At 41.2% G+C, this 16,401-nt stretch overlaps 2 protein-coding genes across 3 annotated transcripts in view; both read left to right on the forward strand.

Moving 5' to 3' along the window:
- Nucleotides 1–5,072: 5,072 nt before the first annotated feature.
- LOC121895850 lies at nucleotides 5,073–11,374 on the forward strand. 2 transcript variants are annotated; one of them, XM_042409341.1, is made up of 10 exons: nucleotides 5,073–5,415; nucleotides 6,441–6,614; nucleotides 6,902–7,059; nucleotides 7,144–7,342; nucleotides 7,430–7,526; nucleotides 8,040–8,211; nucleotides 8,723–8,775; nucleotides 9,108–9,255; nucleotides 10,016–10,221; nucleotides 11,224–11,374. In XM_042409341.1, exons 1-10 carry the CDS (start codon nucleotides 5,138–5,140, stop codon nucleotides 11,263–11,265), a joined length of 1,527 nt encoding a protein of 508 aa, XP_042265275.1. In that variant the 5' UTR covers nucleotides 5,073–5,137; the 3' UTR covers nucleotides 11,266–11,374. The 2 variants fall into 2 exon arrangements, with proteins under 2 accessions (XP_042265275.1, XP_042265276.1); XM_042409342.1 differs by having other exon boundaries at nucleotides 5,328–5,415; nucleotides 6,446–6,614; nucleotides 11,224–11,373.
- A 1,161-nt stretch (nucleotides 11,375–12,535) lies between these two features.
- fgd1 (FYVE, RhoGEF and PH domain containing 1) overlaps nucleotides 12,536–16,401 on the forward strand; it is a 42,548-nt gene continuing 38,682 nt past the window's right edge. Inside the window, exon 1 of the mRNA XM_042409876.1 lies at nucleotides 12,536–13,202. Coding sequence (XP_042265810.1) covers nucleotides 13,055–13,202 — 148 coding nt within the window. The 5' untranslated portion in view covers nucleotides 12,536–13,054. The remainder of the gene's footprint in view (nucleotides 13,203–16,401) is intronic.

The raw sequence follows: 16,401 nt of genomic DNA on the forward strand, positions 1-16,401 counted from the left end.
ATTGACACCATGATCACATTGTCTGGAGTACAAACAAAAAAAACATACAAAAGAAGAGCAGAACAATGGCAGCCAGCAGGTAAATGAAACCTTAAATAAAAGTTCTTCAAAAAGGCTCCTAATTTAACATTCTGACTGTAATAAGTAAATTAAATTAAACATGAGCACAACCAACACATGATGAGAGTTAAAAACAAGTATATCAGCAACCTAATTAACATGTTACAGTACCTTGTGTGTTTAATCTGTAGTGTAAAAACAACTGAAGTGTAAAAACATGTTGAGGTTTTCAGAGGGTTGATGATGTGTCAGGCGCCCGGCAACCAGCAGAGACTCAGGAAGTCACTGCTCTTCGCCAGGAAAATATAGTCCAACTCATAAGACCCTTCATCAGTCTGAGTTAGTCATATCAAGTGGATATCTGACACATTTACAGTCTTTTTAGCATCAAATTCCCTCTTTGTGTTTCCTCGGACAGTGTTTCCCTGTTGAGCTGCAGGTGGAAGTATAGTAACAAAAAGAGGGACTTTGGCACTAAAAAGACTGTAACGTTGAAATATATCTACTTGATTTGACTCATCTGGACGCTGAAGCTTCATATTAGCTTCAGATAAACTTTTAAATACATTTTTTTGTCCGCCATCACTTCCATTGTAAGGTCATTATGAAGGGATCTTCTAACGGTCAGTATGAACAGCAGGAATGATTACAGCAAGAAAAACAGGTTTCAATGTTTATTTGGGCTCCTGACTGTTGTTTTAAGACACACTTGAGAAATTGTGAACTTTTCTTCTTCATTAAAGTCCAAACTAAAGGCTCACAGCTGAAGAAACACACACGATGAGGTCAGTCAACGTCTGCAGTCTCTGTTTCTACCTGCTGTTCTCCTCATGCTGCTGCTGCTTCATGGTGTTTCACTCAGGTTCCAGGTGAAAAAATAACAGAAGTACAAACTACTCTCACACCTGCACACACCTGACTGATCACTGCATGAAGTCAGCGTGGTTACAACTCAGTTCTGGTCCAACAGGCAGTTTGTCTGTTGGACTCAAAAGAGTTTAAACCATCACAGCTTTTCCTCCAGCAGGTGGAACTCCTACCTGTCAGGTGTGTTTATCGGAGGAGTCACATGACTTTTGTCTCCTCACAACAGAGAGAAAAGTTCATTCTGGCTCTCTTAATCCCTCGTTTCCCTCAGTCACGTCTTTTCACATTTGAGGATGGAAACATATTAATGTGAAGAGACAAACGTCTCAACAAACCTGCAGAGAAAGGTGTTCTGGGTAAATGTAGGTCACATACACACACACACACACACGCACACCTTCCAAATCTCAACAATAAACTTGCGTCTGTCAAACATGTTGATTGGTTGCTGGAAGTTTTGGGTTTAAACTTTAAATTAAACAAGTGAATAAATGTATGTTTTTATATAAATGTCACAAAAGGAAAAGCAAAGCTGACGGTGAAATATTTAACACTCTGTTGATTGTATTTTATTAATCAAATATTAATTCAGCCACAAACCAAAAACATAATTATATATTAATTAGATTTTTTTTTCTCTCTTTTTTTGCACACATAAAACATCATAAAATCCAGACAACAGAAATAAAATGTGACAGTAAAACTTCAGAAAAACAGAAAAATACTGAACAAATGAATAAAATATGATTTAATACAAAATATAAATCAAATGAAAATAAATAACAAACATGAAGGAAAATGATAAAAATAGACAATTAAATGCGATGACGATTTCTTTTTAAAAAATTCATAATACAGCGAGCTCTTTCATATCTGTGCGGCAGGAAATAATCATATATATTATAAGAATGAATTTGAGAAATAAATTTGAAGAAGTTGTTAAAAGATGATGGTAGAGAACCGCTCCGTCTGTCACTTCCTGCAGTCTGAAGCCTGGCAGAGCCGAGCTGAGAACATCATGTACAGGTAACACACCTGGACAGGTAACACACACACACACACACACACACAGTAATACACAGTCAATCTGTAGGTGGTGGGAGTGTGAAAGAATAAAAAGAGGTGAGACTGAGCTGATGGAGAGGAAATAAAAGAGGAAACGTGAAGGGAAGACGGCTGCGAGTGTGTTAGTGAACATTAGAAATCAGACTCGACACGAGAGAAGAGAAAAAACCTTTAACCTTCACTTACAGACCTTCTTGGGTTTCTTCAAACCCAGCAGTTTGACTGACAGTGTGTGTGTGTGCATCAGACTCAGAGAGCTCAGCAGGTGTAGCCGAGTAGCTGCAGTCCACCAGACAGATGGCTGAAGGCCTGATTGAGGTGCAGAGTTGCTGCCTTACAGGCACAGCAGGAGATCCTGAACAACGGAGAGGAGCTTAGAGTCACCGTGAGACCCTGAGAGACTGTACTCAGGGTAAAAAAAACACATCACCTTAAAAATACTATTCAGGGTCAAAAAACACTTGTACTAAGAGACTTTACTTGAGGTAAATAAGAACCCACATCCTGAGAGACTGTACTCAGGGTAAAAAAAAATAAACACAAAGCCTTAGAGATTCTACTCAGGGTAAAATAACACTCATACTTAAAGACTCTACTTCAGGTAAATTAAGAACACATCCTGAGAGACTGTACTCAGGGTAAATAAAACGCCAAAGCCTTAGAGATTCTACTCAGGGTAGAAAAAAAGTACACTTATAATAATAATACATTTTATTTAATGGTGCCTTTTGTGGCACTCAAAGTCACCTTTATCATACAAGATCAGTAAAAAAAAAACATACAATAAACAACAAAGTACCAGTAATAAAACATTACAATCAACAATAAAAACCGCAACAAGCAACAGAGCTCAGCAATGAGTTAGAATCGATATTGTAGTATAAAATAAGATGCAGTTAAAGTGAGTAAGCTGGTTTAAAAAGATGAGTTTTAAGAGCAGTTTTTGAGTTCTGTAATGGAGTCCAGTATGCGGATGTGAGGGTGCAGCAGAGGAGGAGACTCTGATAGACGTGCTGTGCTGAGGTTGAGTAGACCTGCAGATGAAAACCGCAGGGAGCGAGCAGGAGTGAAAGTCTGAAGGAGGTCTGTGAGATAAGCAGAGGATAGATTATGAGGAGCTTTAAATGTTAATAATAATATTTTAAAAGTTAATCCGTCGTGACACGGGGAGCCAGTTGAATCAGCAGGGGAGTGACATGTTCAGTGGACTTTGAACGTGTAATAATCTGCGCTGCAGAGTTCTGGATGAGTTGGAAGTCGGTGGATAAGTTTGTCGGGGATGTTTGCCGGGATCACACGGGACCAAAGCGTGAACTAAGACTTCCATGGAGTGTTGTGTTAAAGCAGGGCGCAGTCTGGAGATGTTTCACAGATGGAAAAAAGGCAATGTGGGAGACACTGTTTATATGACTGGAGAAAGAAAGAGTACTTGTCCAGGATAACACTAAAGCTCTTAACCTGTGTGGAGACAGATATGGTGACTTCAGCAATGGGGAGTGAATAAATATTAGTGTTTGACAGTGTAGATTTAGAGCCAATGAGAAGTAGTAGTGAATAAATGTACTTATACTGAGAGACTCTATGTAAGGTAAAATAAGAACACACACATCCTGAGAGACTGTACTCAGAGCAAAAACACCATTCATTCTGAGAGGCTCTACTTAAGGTAAAATAAGAACACACACATCCTGAGAGACTCTACTCAGGGTAAAAAAAACACTAATAAAAAGACTCTATTTAAGGTAAAATAAGAACACACAGCCTGAGAGACTCTACTCAGGGTAAAAACACGACTCTTTCTGAGCGGCTCTACTTAAGGTAAAATAAGAACACACACATCCTGAGAGACTCTACTCAGGGTAAAAAAAAAGCAAAAACGAAAACAAACAAACTAAAACAAAACATTCATCCTGAGAGACTAAACTCAGGGTAAAAAAACAGTGTCAAGAACACACATTTTTGTAGAAACATACATATCTGACGGATATTTATGTCTTGTTTGAGTTTGAGAAAGTCGCCTTAATCTTACAGATCTTTGTCGCAGCACACGAAGCTTTTAGAGATAAAATATAAACGCTGATGACAGGATGAGACGTGTCGGAGCTGAATGTGAACATGAGACTTGATGTGTTCACTGATCAGAAACAGAAACAGTTTGAGAAACCTTCAGATGAAAGAGGACGTGACCTCAGCGTCCTCAGAGGAACCTGCTGGACTCCAGGTCCCATGATGCACTGCTGCCATCTGCTGGCTGTCACTGTGAGTTTATTCAGTCTGTCTCACATAGAGCCGGAGGTCAGATCATCAATGAACACATGAACATATGAAGGGATGAATGTTGTCAGTTTGACATTTCAGATAAAACGCACCTCTTGCTGTTTTCACTGTTTTTGTGACTATTTTATTTAATAATAATAAAGATAATAATAATGTTCATTTAAATAGCACTTATCAAAGTTACAATCACAAAGTGTTTTACAGAGCGCAAGTGTAGAAAGAACAAGATGCAGAATAAAATACACACATATATAACACTAAAAGTAATTAGTCAATAAATAAAGATGATTAGAAAGTTTTAAGATCATCTTTTTCAACACAACATCAGAATTAAACTGATTGTAAAATCATGAATAAATACAGAAATATATATATTTAATATATAGAATACAGAAGATAATAATAAGCTTTATTTATTTAGTGCATTTTTGCACTAAATGACTGTGTGGACACACTGTGGATTTTATCCTCCATCACTTATATTGAAAACACATTTGAAGGATCTTTTAATTTAAATCCAGTATGAACAGAAGGAATGATTACAGCTGTTCATATGGACACATGACTGTTGTTTATAGACACATTTGGAAAACTGTGAAACTTTCCTTTAAATATTCAAACCCACGTTTTTCCTCTGAAATAAAATCAGATTTTTAATCAATTTTACAAACATCAAAGTATTTTTAATGCATAAAACCTGTTTCAGACATGCAGACTGACCTGACATATTAAGAATATTTTTAAAATAATAATAATTTAAAAAAAACAGATAAAGAGGCGTGACCCCTCATGACCTCTCGATGACCTCTGACCAGGTGAAAATCTGTCTCTGTGATTGGCTGCCAGACTGACCTGCAGACAGGTGAACATGGTCTCTCGGCTGGTTGCGGTGCTGCTGCTGCTGCTGCTGCTGAGCGGCTCGGTGAGACCCGGACTGCGCGCCGGTCCCGGACCCTCCGCCGACTCCGGTCCGGACTCTGAGCGGGGGAGGATGGAGCTGCGGCGCGTGTGGAGCCTCGCGGCTCAGCCCAGGTACGGAGAGTGTTGGGCGCGCGCCCTGGGGCACCTGGACTCACTCTGCAGGGACATGACGTCAGAGAGCCAGAGCCGGATAGCGCTGAGATTCACCCACTGTCACCTGAGCAGGTAACACGAGCTGCTCTCAGTCTGTATCAATAAGCTTTAAACGTTTATCGTCAATGTTACATTTACTGACAGCAGTGACTGTGAGTCAGTAAAGCTCCTGTAAAACTAACCACAACCATTTAAATATACTGTAAAATACAATATGTTGACTGCAGGAAACATATTGTGTACAACAAAATACAATATAGATACAATATAAGTAATTACTGTATCTATAAGAGAACTGCAGAGCTGTTGTTGTTGTATATTTTATTGTAAAGTTTTTCTTGTTATGGGGAGTTTTTCCTTTATCTGATGTGAGGGTCCAATGATAAAGGATTTTATATGTTGTACACAGTTTAAAGCCCCTGAATTGTGATATTGTGCAATATAAATAAAACTGACTTGACTTAAATGTTTTATAAATAAAAATAAACTTGGAATTCCGTCATTAAAATGTAATCTGACTACATTGTTTCTGGTTGTAGATCTTTCTAAATCCTTTTTATTTACGTACTTTTCTGCTTAAAAACAGATGTTGTTTAAAAATGTCAGAATCAGCCCTAAAAACACACATTATGTGTCATAATCTCAGATGTTCTTCCCTTCAAGTCATTAAATCCCCCAAATTCTCAGAAATATGAGGACGTGAGCTCAGTGAACAGTAGATACTGAGTTTTACAGTCTTCTATATCTTTCTAATATTTAGACAAATTTCAACCTAAATCACAATATTTTGGTCACTCAGTGTTTTATTTGTTCCTCCTGACTTTAGTTTCTGTTGAGACTAAACGCTGAGCTTTTCATATTTGTCTCAGATGGAGCCATTAAACTGTAATCACAGTCTGTTTACCGCCTGTATCTAATTACTGTATGAATTATGAGATACTCAGGACAAAAAGACAGAAAATAAATCACGAGAAATAACTAAATTCTTGAGTTAGACAAGAAGTAGTAAAATACTAGTCAATACTTTCCTTGTATGTAAGTGAATAAATGAAACATAGAGTCAGAAATATGTTTGTTAAATCTGTAACATCTGTCAGCTCAGGCAGGGATTTCCCATCATGCCCTGAGGGGTCAGAGGTCAGCAGGTGTACAGCCGGGATGGACGCTGTGGCCTTTAACACCTACACAGAGTTTTTCACCCACGCTCACTCCATCTGTCACTTCCTGCAGTCTGAAGCCTGGCAGAGCCGAGCTGAGAACACCATGCACAGGTAACACACCTGGACAGGTGAAACACACACACACACACACACACACACACACATAGAAACACACAGTTAATGTGCAGCTAGTGAGAGTGTGAGAGAATAAAAGGAGGTGAGACTGAGCTGATGGAAAGAAGGGAGGAAGAGTGGAGGGAAGACGGCAGTAAGTGTGTAAACCTTTAACCTTCACTTACAGACCTTCTTGGGTTTCTTCAAACCCAGCAGTTTGACTGACAGGGTGTGTGTGTGTGTGTGTGTGTGTGTGTGTGTGTGTGTGTGTGTGTGTGTGTCAGACTCACAGAGAGTTCAGCAGGTGTAGCCGAGCAGCTTCAGTCCACCAGGCAGATGGCTGAAGACCTGATTGAGGCCCAGAGTGCTGCCTTACAGGCGCAACAGGAGATCCTGAACAATGGAGAGGAGCTGAGAGTCACCCTGAAAGACTCTACTCAGGGTAAAATATATATTTTATTTATATATTATACCCTGTATTCAGGGTAAAGAAACGCTCGTGATGTCTCTTCTCCACCCGCCTCAGGTCTGAAGTCGGTGTTCTTGGAGCTCAGCAGTGCCTCCAGGGAGCAGCAGGTGGCGCTGTCCGAACTCTTCAACAGAGTTTCCTTCCTGCAGAGTTTCCTGCTGACGGAGGCTCACAGTCTGAGCTCCTGCTTCTACAACGCTGCTGCTCTCTGTGCCTCCTTCCTCCTCACCTCCACCCAGCGCTCCTCCAGAGCCAGGTAACTCCTCCCCCCTCCTCACCTGCCCAGGTGTCCTCATAATTCAGTTTCATAGTTAATGAATAAAGTGTGTGTGTGTGTGTGCAGGTTAGTGCTGTTGGGTCAGGTGTGTTTGAATTTCTACCTGGAGAGGAAGATCTGCCAGTTTGTGATGAGCTCAGACCATCCTGAACACAAACACATGGTCAGTATGTTCACTTAAGTAAAACTTTGAGCACCTGAACGTCCAACGATACGTTGATGTATCACCTGATGACACATTGACGTAATGCTCAACGGCATGTAGATATAACGCCCAGTGGCACACCGTCGTAAAGCCCATGACAAACAAACATAACACTCAACGCCACACAGATGTTATCGCCCAATAATACACAGACGTAACGCCCGACAACACACCATCATCGTTAAGCCTGACGACACGCCAACGTAATGTACGATACACCCATGTAACACCTGAAAACACACCGATCTAACATCCAATGACACACTCACACGTCATAAAACCCGACACACCACTGTAATATCGTAAAATCTGACTACACACTGACATGATGTCGTAAAGCCAGATGGCACGTTGACATAATGCCTGACGATATGTTAACGAAACATCTAACTGATGGTATTTCATTTGTTTTTCTTTTTTTTTTTACAGCTGTACGTCGCAGTTGAACTTGTATTTTCTCTGTGTGTGCAGGAGCTGATCACCCTGTATGTGAGCATGTTGCGGCGGTTGATGGTGTGTGTCGGAGTGTGCGTTCTGCTCTGTGTGTGTGTTCGGTACAGAGACCCGGTGCAGCAGAGTCTGCAGGTGCTGCAGCAGCTCAGGGAGACGCAGCGCAGCCTGCAGGAGGCGCTGCAGCACGCAGGTAAGTTCGCTAAGAACGACAGCAGAGCGTTCGATCACAGCGGCCTCCGGTGTACAGTAGAGGAACTGCAGCTGCACACGCATCAGCTCTGAGGCTGCTGATTGGTTCAAACTAGAGCCTGACAGATACCTGTAGACTCAGGTGAGCTGCAGCTTGTTCTGTCCAGCTGGAGACTGAGAGGTCAGCAGGAGCATTAATCATCAGATGTGGCTGTGCTGCCCTCTGCTGCCCACAAAACTAAACTGCATGTCCTCTTATACAGGCCTGTGTTAGAGAATCAAACTGACAGATTGAATATAAACCAGTCAGATATAATTCTCCTCTCTAACGAAGGTAAATGAAGGTGGACAAAAGGGCAGAAACACATTTTTGAGGTCGATCTTGATAGTTGAGTTTTTAATAATGTGTTAAGAACATATCAGACATGCATAACATCAACAGACATTTTTGGTTTTTAAAGATATTTAATGGGACCTCTGATGGTTGTAAAATAAACTGTGTGTGTCTGCAGAGGTTTTAGGGCAGCGGCAGGAGAAGACTGAAGAGATTCAGCAGCATGTGAAGGTGAGAGCCTAAAATATAAATATCACCGTAATATTATAATATACAATCCTTCAGTGTAATTCCTGTAATGTTGTGAAATCTCTGGTTGGGGGTCCGACTGTGAGATCAAAGACAGGCTGCATTAAAATCAGGAACATGCATGAGACAAATTAAAATAAATGAAAAGCTGTTGCACTAACAGGAAGTTCTTGGCTGAATGAATTAAATGTTGCTGCTTTTCAATGTCTGATAATAATTCTGCAGGCTGTAATCATCAAAACAGGAAACGCATTTTAATACATGTCTGTCTGAATGTTTGACTGATGGGATTCAAACTACCAACTGTGTTCCAGAGAACAGAGAGAAGAAGAAAGGAGGCGACACCGAGGAGGAGAAAAGAGGAGATAAGAAGAGAAGAGGAGGAGGAGGAGGAGGAGGAATGCAGCACGCTGGTGTCTCCAATCACAGACAGTTCAGACCTGTCTCACCTCTCACACACGAGTCAGTACCTGTCTCACCTCTCAGCAGCCGTATTAGTAGTTATTTGGAGTTTGACTGTTTTAGACTTATAGTTTACATACATATATACATACATACAAAGTTCATGCCTCCCCATTGTTTTACATTATAAGGGTGATGTGGCTTTTTTTCAGTATAGTGTCATAAGTCATCCATTAAAGTTTGAAGCTGATACCATTAACGCCCTCGGAGGAGATAGCTATTGCTTGGGGGCCAAAATTGGGGCAAAGTCTTATATTGAAAGGCTAATTGCGGACTTCCTGTTGGATTTAGGTCAGGGGTGTTAGTGTATGATTTGTAGGTCTTGATGAGACGAATAATTGAGCATCGGTTTGATCTCTCTACGACATTCCTGCGGGTCGTGGCAGCCATTTTAGTTACATTGGTGGCGCTAGAGAGCACATTTTGGCACTTTGGGCGTTAATTTTTACATTTTATCAAATTTTTTACCAGACCTGATGTGTGTGCCAAATTTGGTGAGTTTTTGAGCATGTTTAGGGGGTCAAATTAAGGGTTTAAGTGGCATAATAATAAAGAAAGAAACAAACAAATAAACACACGAAGAACAATAGGGTGCTCACCGATAGACGAGGACTACTGTTTTACTGTTTTACAGTAGTCCTCTGCCTTTTGGGCTCGGTCCCTAATAAATGTGATGAATCAGAAACAGCTCCGAGATGTTGAACCAGCTGCTGTCCACATACTTTTGGACAGTACTACATGATACCTGTGTGTTCTGCAGGTTGGAGTACCGACAGTATTCTCAGCAGTACAGTCATCACCTCAGCAGCTGACACCACGCTGCAGACATACACTACTACTACTACCCACAATGCCTCAGTGCGGAGGCCCGCTACCCACAGTGCCTCAGTGAGTCCAGGCAGACGTCCTCGCCGCTCCTCCTCTTCATCTCCGCTGGTCTACAGCATCCTGGTGGAGGACAGACAGGTAGATCTACCTGTCTGTAATAAGTTTATTAAAGGTGCAGTGTGAAGAATTTAGTGGCATCTAAACAGACTTGGCAGGAACAGAATATAATATTCATGAGTATGTTTTAGTGTATAATCACCTGAAAATTACAGTCGTGTTTTTGTTACCTTAGAATGAGCCTTTATATCTACAGAGGGAGCGGGTCCTCTTCCACGGAGCCTGCCATGTTTCTACAGTAGCCCAGAACAGACAAACCAAACACTGGCTCTAGAGGGGGCCTTTCATGTTTTTAGCAAGTTTCGTTGCCACCGTAGGTTCTCATCATAGACTGTATTGGACGTAGCCACCGTGACGTCACCCGCTGGTTTGTGGACTCCTGTTTTGAAGCCTCCAGTTTGGCATTTTGACCGTCGCCATCTTGGTTTTTCCGGAGCCAGAAGTGATGAGAAGTGACCACATTTGGACGAGGGCCTGGAGCTATGGAGGAGCTCCCCATGGTCCAACTACAGCATAGCCTGCTTTAGCGTCTATTTTACTTTAAATATGGGGCCATAATTTACAAAATGAACATCATGCTGTATTGAAGAAGACTTGAAATTAGCAACTGAGACCATAAACTCATCTGGAAAGTGTTTACTGAGGTAATAAATCAAGTGAGAAGTAGGGTCATTTTGTCATAGACTTCCATACAAACAGGCTTCTTTTTGGAGCCAATGGAGTCGCCCCCTGCTGGCCATTAGAGAGAATGCAGGTTTAAGTCACTTCCTCTTTGGCTTCACTTTTCAGACCCGGAGCGTCCCACTTGGTTCTCCTACATCCTTGGAAGAGGAGGGTGAGGGGGGGGGTGGGGGGTGGGTGTGTTCATTTAGAGTGACCACTAGATGCCACTAAATCCTGCACACTGGTCCTTTAAAAACACACATGATTTGAAACAAAACTGTGTAAAACAGAGAAAAACAAAGACCTCTGCATGACCTCTGACCTTTCCTCTTTCCTCCTGTATGTCATCCTCTTCATCAGCCTCGTTACAGCCTGCGCAGCAGAAGATCAGAGACTCACTGAGGAAAGTAAAACTTTGTTCTGCTGTGAAACTTTTAATCAGAATATTTTCTATCAATATGAATCAATAAAACTGAGTTTTGGGTTTTAAAGAGAGAAATGCGTCTCTGACATGTTTAACCTGGTGTTCACACACACATCACTACTGCCCCCTGTAGGACATCAGGAGAATCACAGTGACACAAAGCCTGATGGGAGCTGTAGTTGTAGTAGCAGATCTTCATTTATCCACCGACACAACGGCTAACATGGCTCCTTGCTTCCTCGCTCGCGTCTCTTCGTTGCGTCTTAGCTCCTTCCGGCGAGGATGCGTTGACGTCCTCGCTTACTCCAGCGTCATTTTGAGGAGGCAACTACTCATGACACGCAGCACCTTAACTGTCAAATATGAGGAAGTCAGCTATCAATATGTAGAAATAATCAAAAGTTTCCCGTCTGAGGATGAACAAAATCTAATTTAATGTGTAAAACAGAGAAAATGAGTAATTTTGAGAAAGCAGAGTTATTCAGCTCAGAGTTGGAGCCCTCTGCTGGCGGAGAATCATGCTGCTTCAATCGTCCAGAACTTTCATTTAATCTGTTGCTTTAAACTGACTCAGAAAATCTTAAAATGTCCTGAGGAGGAGAATCAGTGGAGCTCAGACTGACTGTGTCTGCAAAAGAGGAAAAATAAAAAACCCTGCTGGAATGTTTCTCCACAGTTTTCCTTTTGCTTCAAATTTCAGCCTCAAAAAACAAAAAAAGAAAAGGAGAGAAAATGAGAAACAGACCACAGAGAGAGAGAGAGAGAGAGAGAGAGAGAGGAGAGGAGAGGTGGGGGGGAGGGCTGGTCTGGGATCAGATGTCTGGACGGAGGAGGAGGAGTTGTGGTCTTGGTCTGCAGCTCAGATCAGATTTTCACACAAAAGCCTGAAGCCGAGCCTGTCTGTCTGTCTGTCTGTCTCTCTCTCTCTCTCTCTCTGTCTCTGTGGACAAACTGACTCTGGAATGAAAGAATGAAAAGCGTTCAGAGCGAAGCCGACGGAGGAGAAGTGAGGAGAAGAGTGATCTGGAGGGAGCGCTGACTCTGCACATTCAGGAGGAAACGTGTTGATCAGTCTGTGAAAAGTTCTTTGTCACTTTTCTTTCCGTCCACGCTGCGTCTGATCTGATCTCTGAACAGTTTGACCGACAGGAAACTGGAAACAGCTGAGCAGCAGCAGCAGCAGCAGCAGAAGAAGAGAAGAAGAAGAAGAAGAAGAGGACTGAGGATGTTTTTTTTTTTCTTCTTGAATCGCAGCAGCTGAATCCTCCGCCGATGGACCGAATGTATGTGCGGATCCTCTGAAGTCGGAGACGACAGACACGAGGACGGAGATGGAGAGGAGAGCTTTTTTCAAGTTTTCTTAAAAAAGAGTGACAGAAAGGAAAGAAAAGATGGGAGAGAGAGAGAGGGAGGATGAAGGAGGAGACTCTGAGCTCCACATGGCTGTTTTAAAAAGAGACAAAAGCTGCAGTTTAACTTTGATGTGTGAAACGTTTCAGATTTCTGAATCTATCCGCTGGAAATAAACACTTGTTGTTTATGAGACACAAACTGACCGTTCAGACGAAATCCACGTTTTATTTCAAGCGGAAATCAACTTTCTCTTTTTCAGACTGTCAGACGAACATAAATATGAACTGAAACACAGAAAAAGGAAACAAGCTGAAGCTCTTCATCAGCTGCTCCGGACTCACCTCTGACCTCCGCGCAGGTTGAGGACTGTCCTACCTGTCCCCTAGGTGTCCCTCTCTTCTCGGGGTCGTCGGCATGCAGCTGAACCGGCCTCGTAGCGCCCTGCTGGGGTTCAGCCTCCCTCCTCCTCCTCCGCCTCCTCTTCCTCCTCCCTCCTTCTCCAGTCAGTTCGGCACCATGAGGTTCTCCTATCACCTGAGCAGCAGCGCCGCCTGCAGGACAGGTGAGTAAACTGCGTAGAGTAGGTGTGTGTGTGTTTGTTTAAAGGGATTCAGTTCATTGCAGATACTCTTTTGTTTATGCATCAGCTGTTTTTCACACACACACACACACACACACACACACACACACACCGACGTTCACAGACAGATGATAAAATTTAAGTCACTCCTGTAACGTCATCAGACTCATGATGGACAGTTTTTTGAAAAAAGGATGAAAATTGATGCAGAGATATCATCTTTTCTTTTTTTTAATTCCACATTCTGCACCTACGATGATGATGATGATGATGATGATGATGATAACGATACTAATAATAACTATAAATCACCTCTCATGCACAGTCGCAGCCCAAAACCTGACAACATGATATAATTATGAAATTATTATAATGGTTAAAAATGATACAAGAGGAAAAATGATGTAAAAAAACAAATTTTAACATGGTTGAATTAACCCAAATTAAAAACCAGATTAAAGATTCTCAGATTGTGTGCAGATCCAAGACGAAGATTATTAAAGTCTCCCTCCACTAAAAAAATGTGTTTTTCTTTTTGTTCCTACAGTTGAATGTTTGAGTTTGTTTTTTCACGTTCATCTGCTGAAAGCGGAAAGTTTCTCTGAGCTCACTGATAATCTTGATTTTTTTGAGGGGGGGGGGGGGGGCGGGGAGAAGGATGTGTGACATCACAACTAGTTTGGAGCCAATCGTGGTCCAGTATTCAACTTACACAAGTGTGATGAGGAAACTTGAAGCTTCCGGTGCACAAACACTGAGAATGAACTTTATTGTGAAGGAGACATCTTGGTTCAGCAGTTAAACGTCTGAAATGAAATATATTTACGTATTCAAAGATTCTGTAATTTTTAATAAGGGAGGAGGAGGAGACGCTATTTTAAGGATTTTAATGTCATAATTATACTTTTTTCTTGTGGAAAAACCATATCAGGCACACATAATTGTTCCAAGCAGAGTATTTTTACACGTCTTAACACATGTCTGGAGGGGATCTTTAACTTCTAAAATGAATTTAGTGGAACACAGCTGGACCTCTGACAGCTGGGTGAGAGGTTGGTGTGTGCTATGCTAGTAGCGGCTAACGTAGCCTGGAGCTGCTAGCCTCCAGCAGAGACGAGGAGCTACGGAGGTCTACTCCACACCCTCCCAGGTTTTTTAACTTTTCAAACTTGTGGTCTTCAGCCGACGCTGACTCTGTCTGGAGGCACAAAAGGCTTTAATCACCACATGCTGAGTTGGAAAATTACTGAAGTTCATCTTTAATGTTCTGCAGACACAAAGTTTTATTTTGCTAAAGACAAACAAGTTTGTTTCTTTACAAAGATCTGCAGTTAATATTCATTTTTTACTGTAATCATGATTGTTTTTGTCGTCTAACCTTCACCGTACCTTAGTTAATATTTGTAGTTACTGAAGAATGAAAGAAATCTTTTTACAAATTAGGGTTTTGCAGAATTATTTTTGTCTGTTGATAAAGTTGCAGAACTCAGCAGTTTCTCTCCTGTTTCCTCGTCTCCTCTGTACAGTCATGAAGTCAAACTTTTGGGATAAACAGAATTAAATGCTCAAACCGAAACATTTTCAGTTCACTCAAACAAGTCTTTGTTTCAATTTGAGCCACACAAAGCAAATCTGTGTCTTGTTTTCTTCCTCTCGGGTCTTTTTCTTGACTTTGTTTGCTCTAAAATGAGTCCGAATACCAGTCTTGACGTCTCGTTGGCTGCTTTAAAGGACGGGTTCGCAAATTTTGAAAGTGTTTCTTAAAACAACAGTCAGATAGAAAATAAAATGTGTTTTCAATGTTAGTGATGGAGGCCAAAATCCACAGTGTGTCCACACAGTCATTTAAAAGTCTGTGTGAAGCTTCTATTCAGCTTCAGCAGTCTGAGTTAGTCATATCAAGTGGATATCTGACACTTGATATGACTATCACTGAGAAAACAGTGATGCTGTTTAGTTTGATCTGATTTGATCGACAGTCTGAGTTCAGATCTGTAAAGAAGCTGCTGTTATTCAATGTGTGTGTGTGTTGTGTGTGTGTGTGTGTGTGTTTGTGTTTGTGTGCGTGTGTGTGTTTTCAAGGTGGCTGAAAGTCAGAGACGGTTCATTACATTAAACTGAATCTAATTACATCTGCAGCAGCTCTTTGTCTATCAGAGTTTCATCCAAATGTTAAACCGAATTTCTAGGGAATACTTTAAAAGAAAATGTTGTGAATGTTTGCTTCCATCCGCTGCCCGCTGTTCGACAGGTCACATGATGTTCAGCATCAATGAGTGAGAGGAACATGTGATGCTGTTTTCAGAATAATCCAATAACATGAACATGTGTGTGTGTGTGTGTGTGTGTGTGTGTGTGTGTGTGTGTGTGTGTGTGTGTGATGCCATCAGTTCAGATGTTTAGTGAAAAGTTCAGATGATGTAACAAAGACGTCAGACAGTTGTGTTGTGAGGTGGGATGACGTCTCTTTATGATTCTTACAGTTTCTGATGGACACGAATGGGCTGCAACTAACGATTATTATCATTATCGATTAATCTGTCGATTATTTTCTATTGATTAATTAGTTTCCCAAACACCAAGATGACGTCCTCAGATGTCTTGTTTTGTCCACAACCCAAAAGATATTCAGTTTACTGTCATACAGGACCAGAGAAACTAAAAATATTCACATTTAAGAAGCTGGAATCAGAGAATTTGGACAGTTTTTCTTAAAAAATGACTCAGAACAATTAATCGATTTATCAAAACAAGTTGGCAATTAATTCAATAGTCGGCAACTAATTGATTGATCGACTAGACATGAAACTCTCCTGGTTGAATTAGCAGAACAAAAGGTGAACAACTGTGTTAGAAAATATCTTAAATGTGAATATTTTCTGGTTTCTTTAGTACATTTGGAGACGTCATCTTGGACTTTGGGAAAGTTTTCCGATATTTTATGGACCAAACAACTGATCGATTAATTGAGAAAATAATTGACAGATTAATCGATAATGAAAATAATTAATTGCAGCTCTACAACCGACGCTTGTGAAGCACCATGTAACTCCGGTTTTGAACGGCGCTGTAGAAATAAAGTTCATTCTGACTTCTGCCTATTTTTCTTCTTCTTTCTTTCCTCTTTCTCAAACTACATTCCTTCCTGTGAATAATCGCTCCGTCTCATGTTTATTTTCAT

This window comes from Thunnus maccoyii, chromosome 4 (assembly GCF_910596095.1).
Source record: "Thunnus maccoyii chromosome 4, fThuMac1.1, whole genome shotgun sequence".
NCBI lineage: Eukaryota > Metazoa > Chordata > Actinopteri > Scombriformes > Scombridae > Thunnus > Thunnus maccoyii.

Bases quoted from the DNA above. Each gene is read 5' to 3' on its own strand.
- LOC121895850 (XM_042409341.1), top strand. From the start codon at position 5,138: ATGGTCTCTCGGCTGGTTGCGGTGCTGCTGCTGCTGCTGCTGCTGAGC. The intron at 5,416-6,440 runs GTAACACGAGCT...AACATCTGTCAG, and splicing joins ACCCACTGTCACCTGAGCAG to CTCAGGCAGGGATTTCCCAT. The intron at 6,615-6,901 runs GTAACACACCTG...TGTGTGTGTCAG, and splicing joins GCTGAGAACACCATGCACAG to ACTCACAGAGAGTTCAGCAG.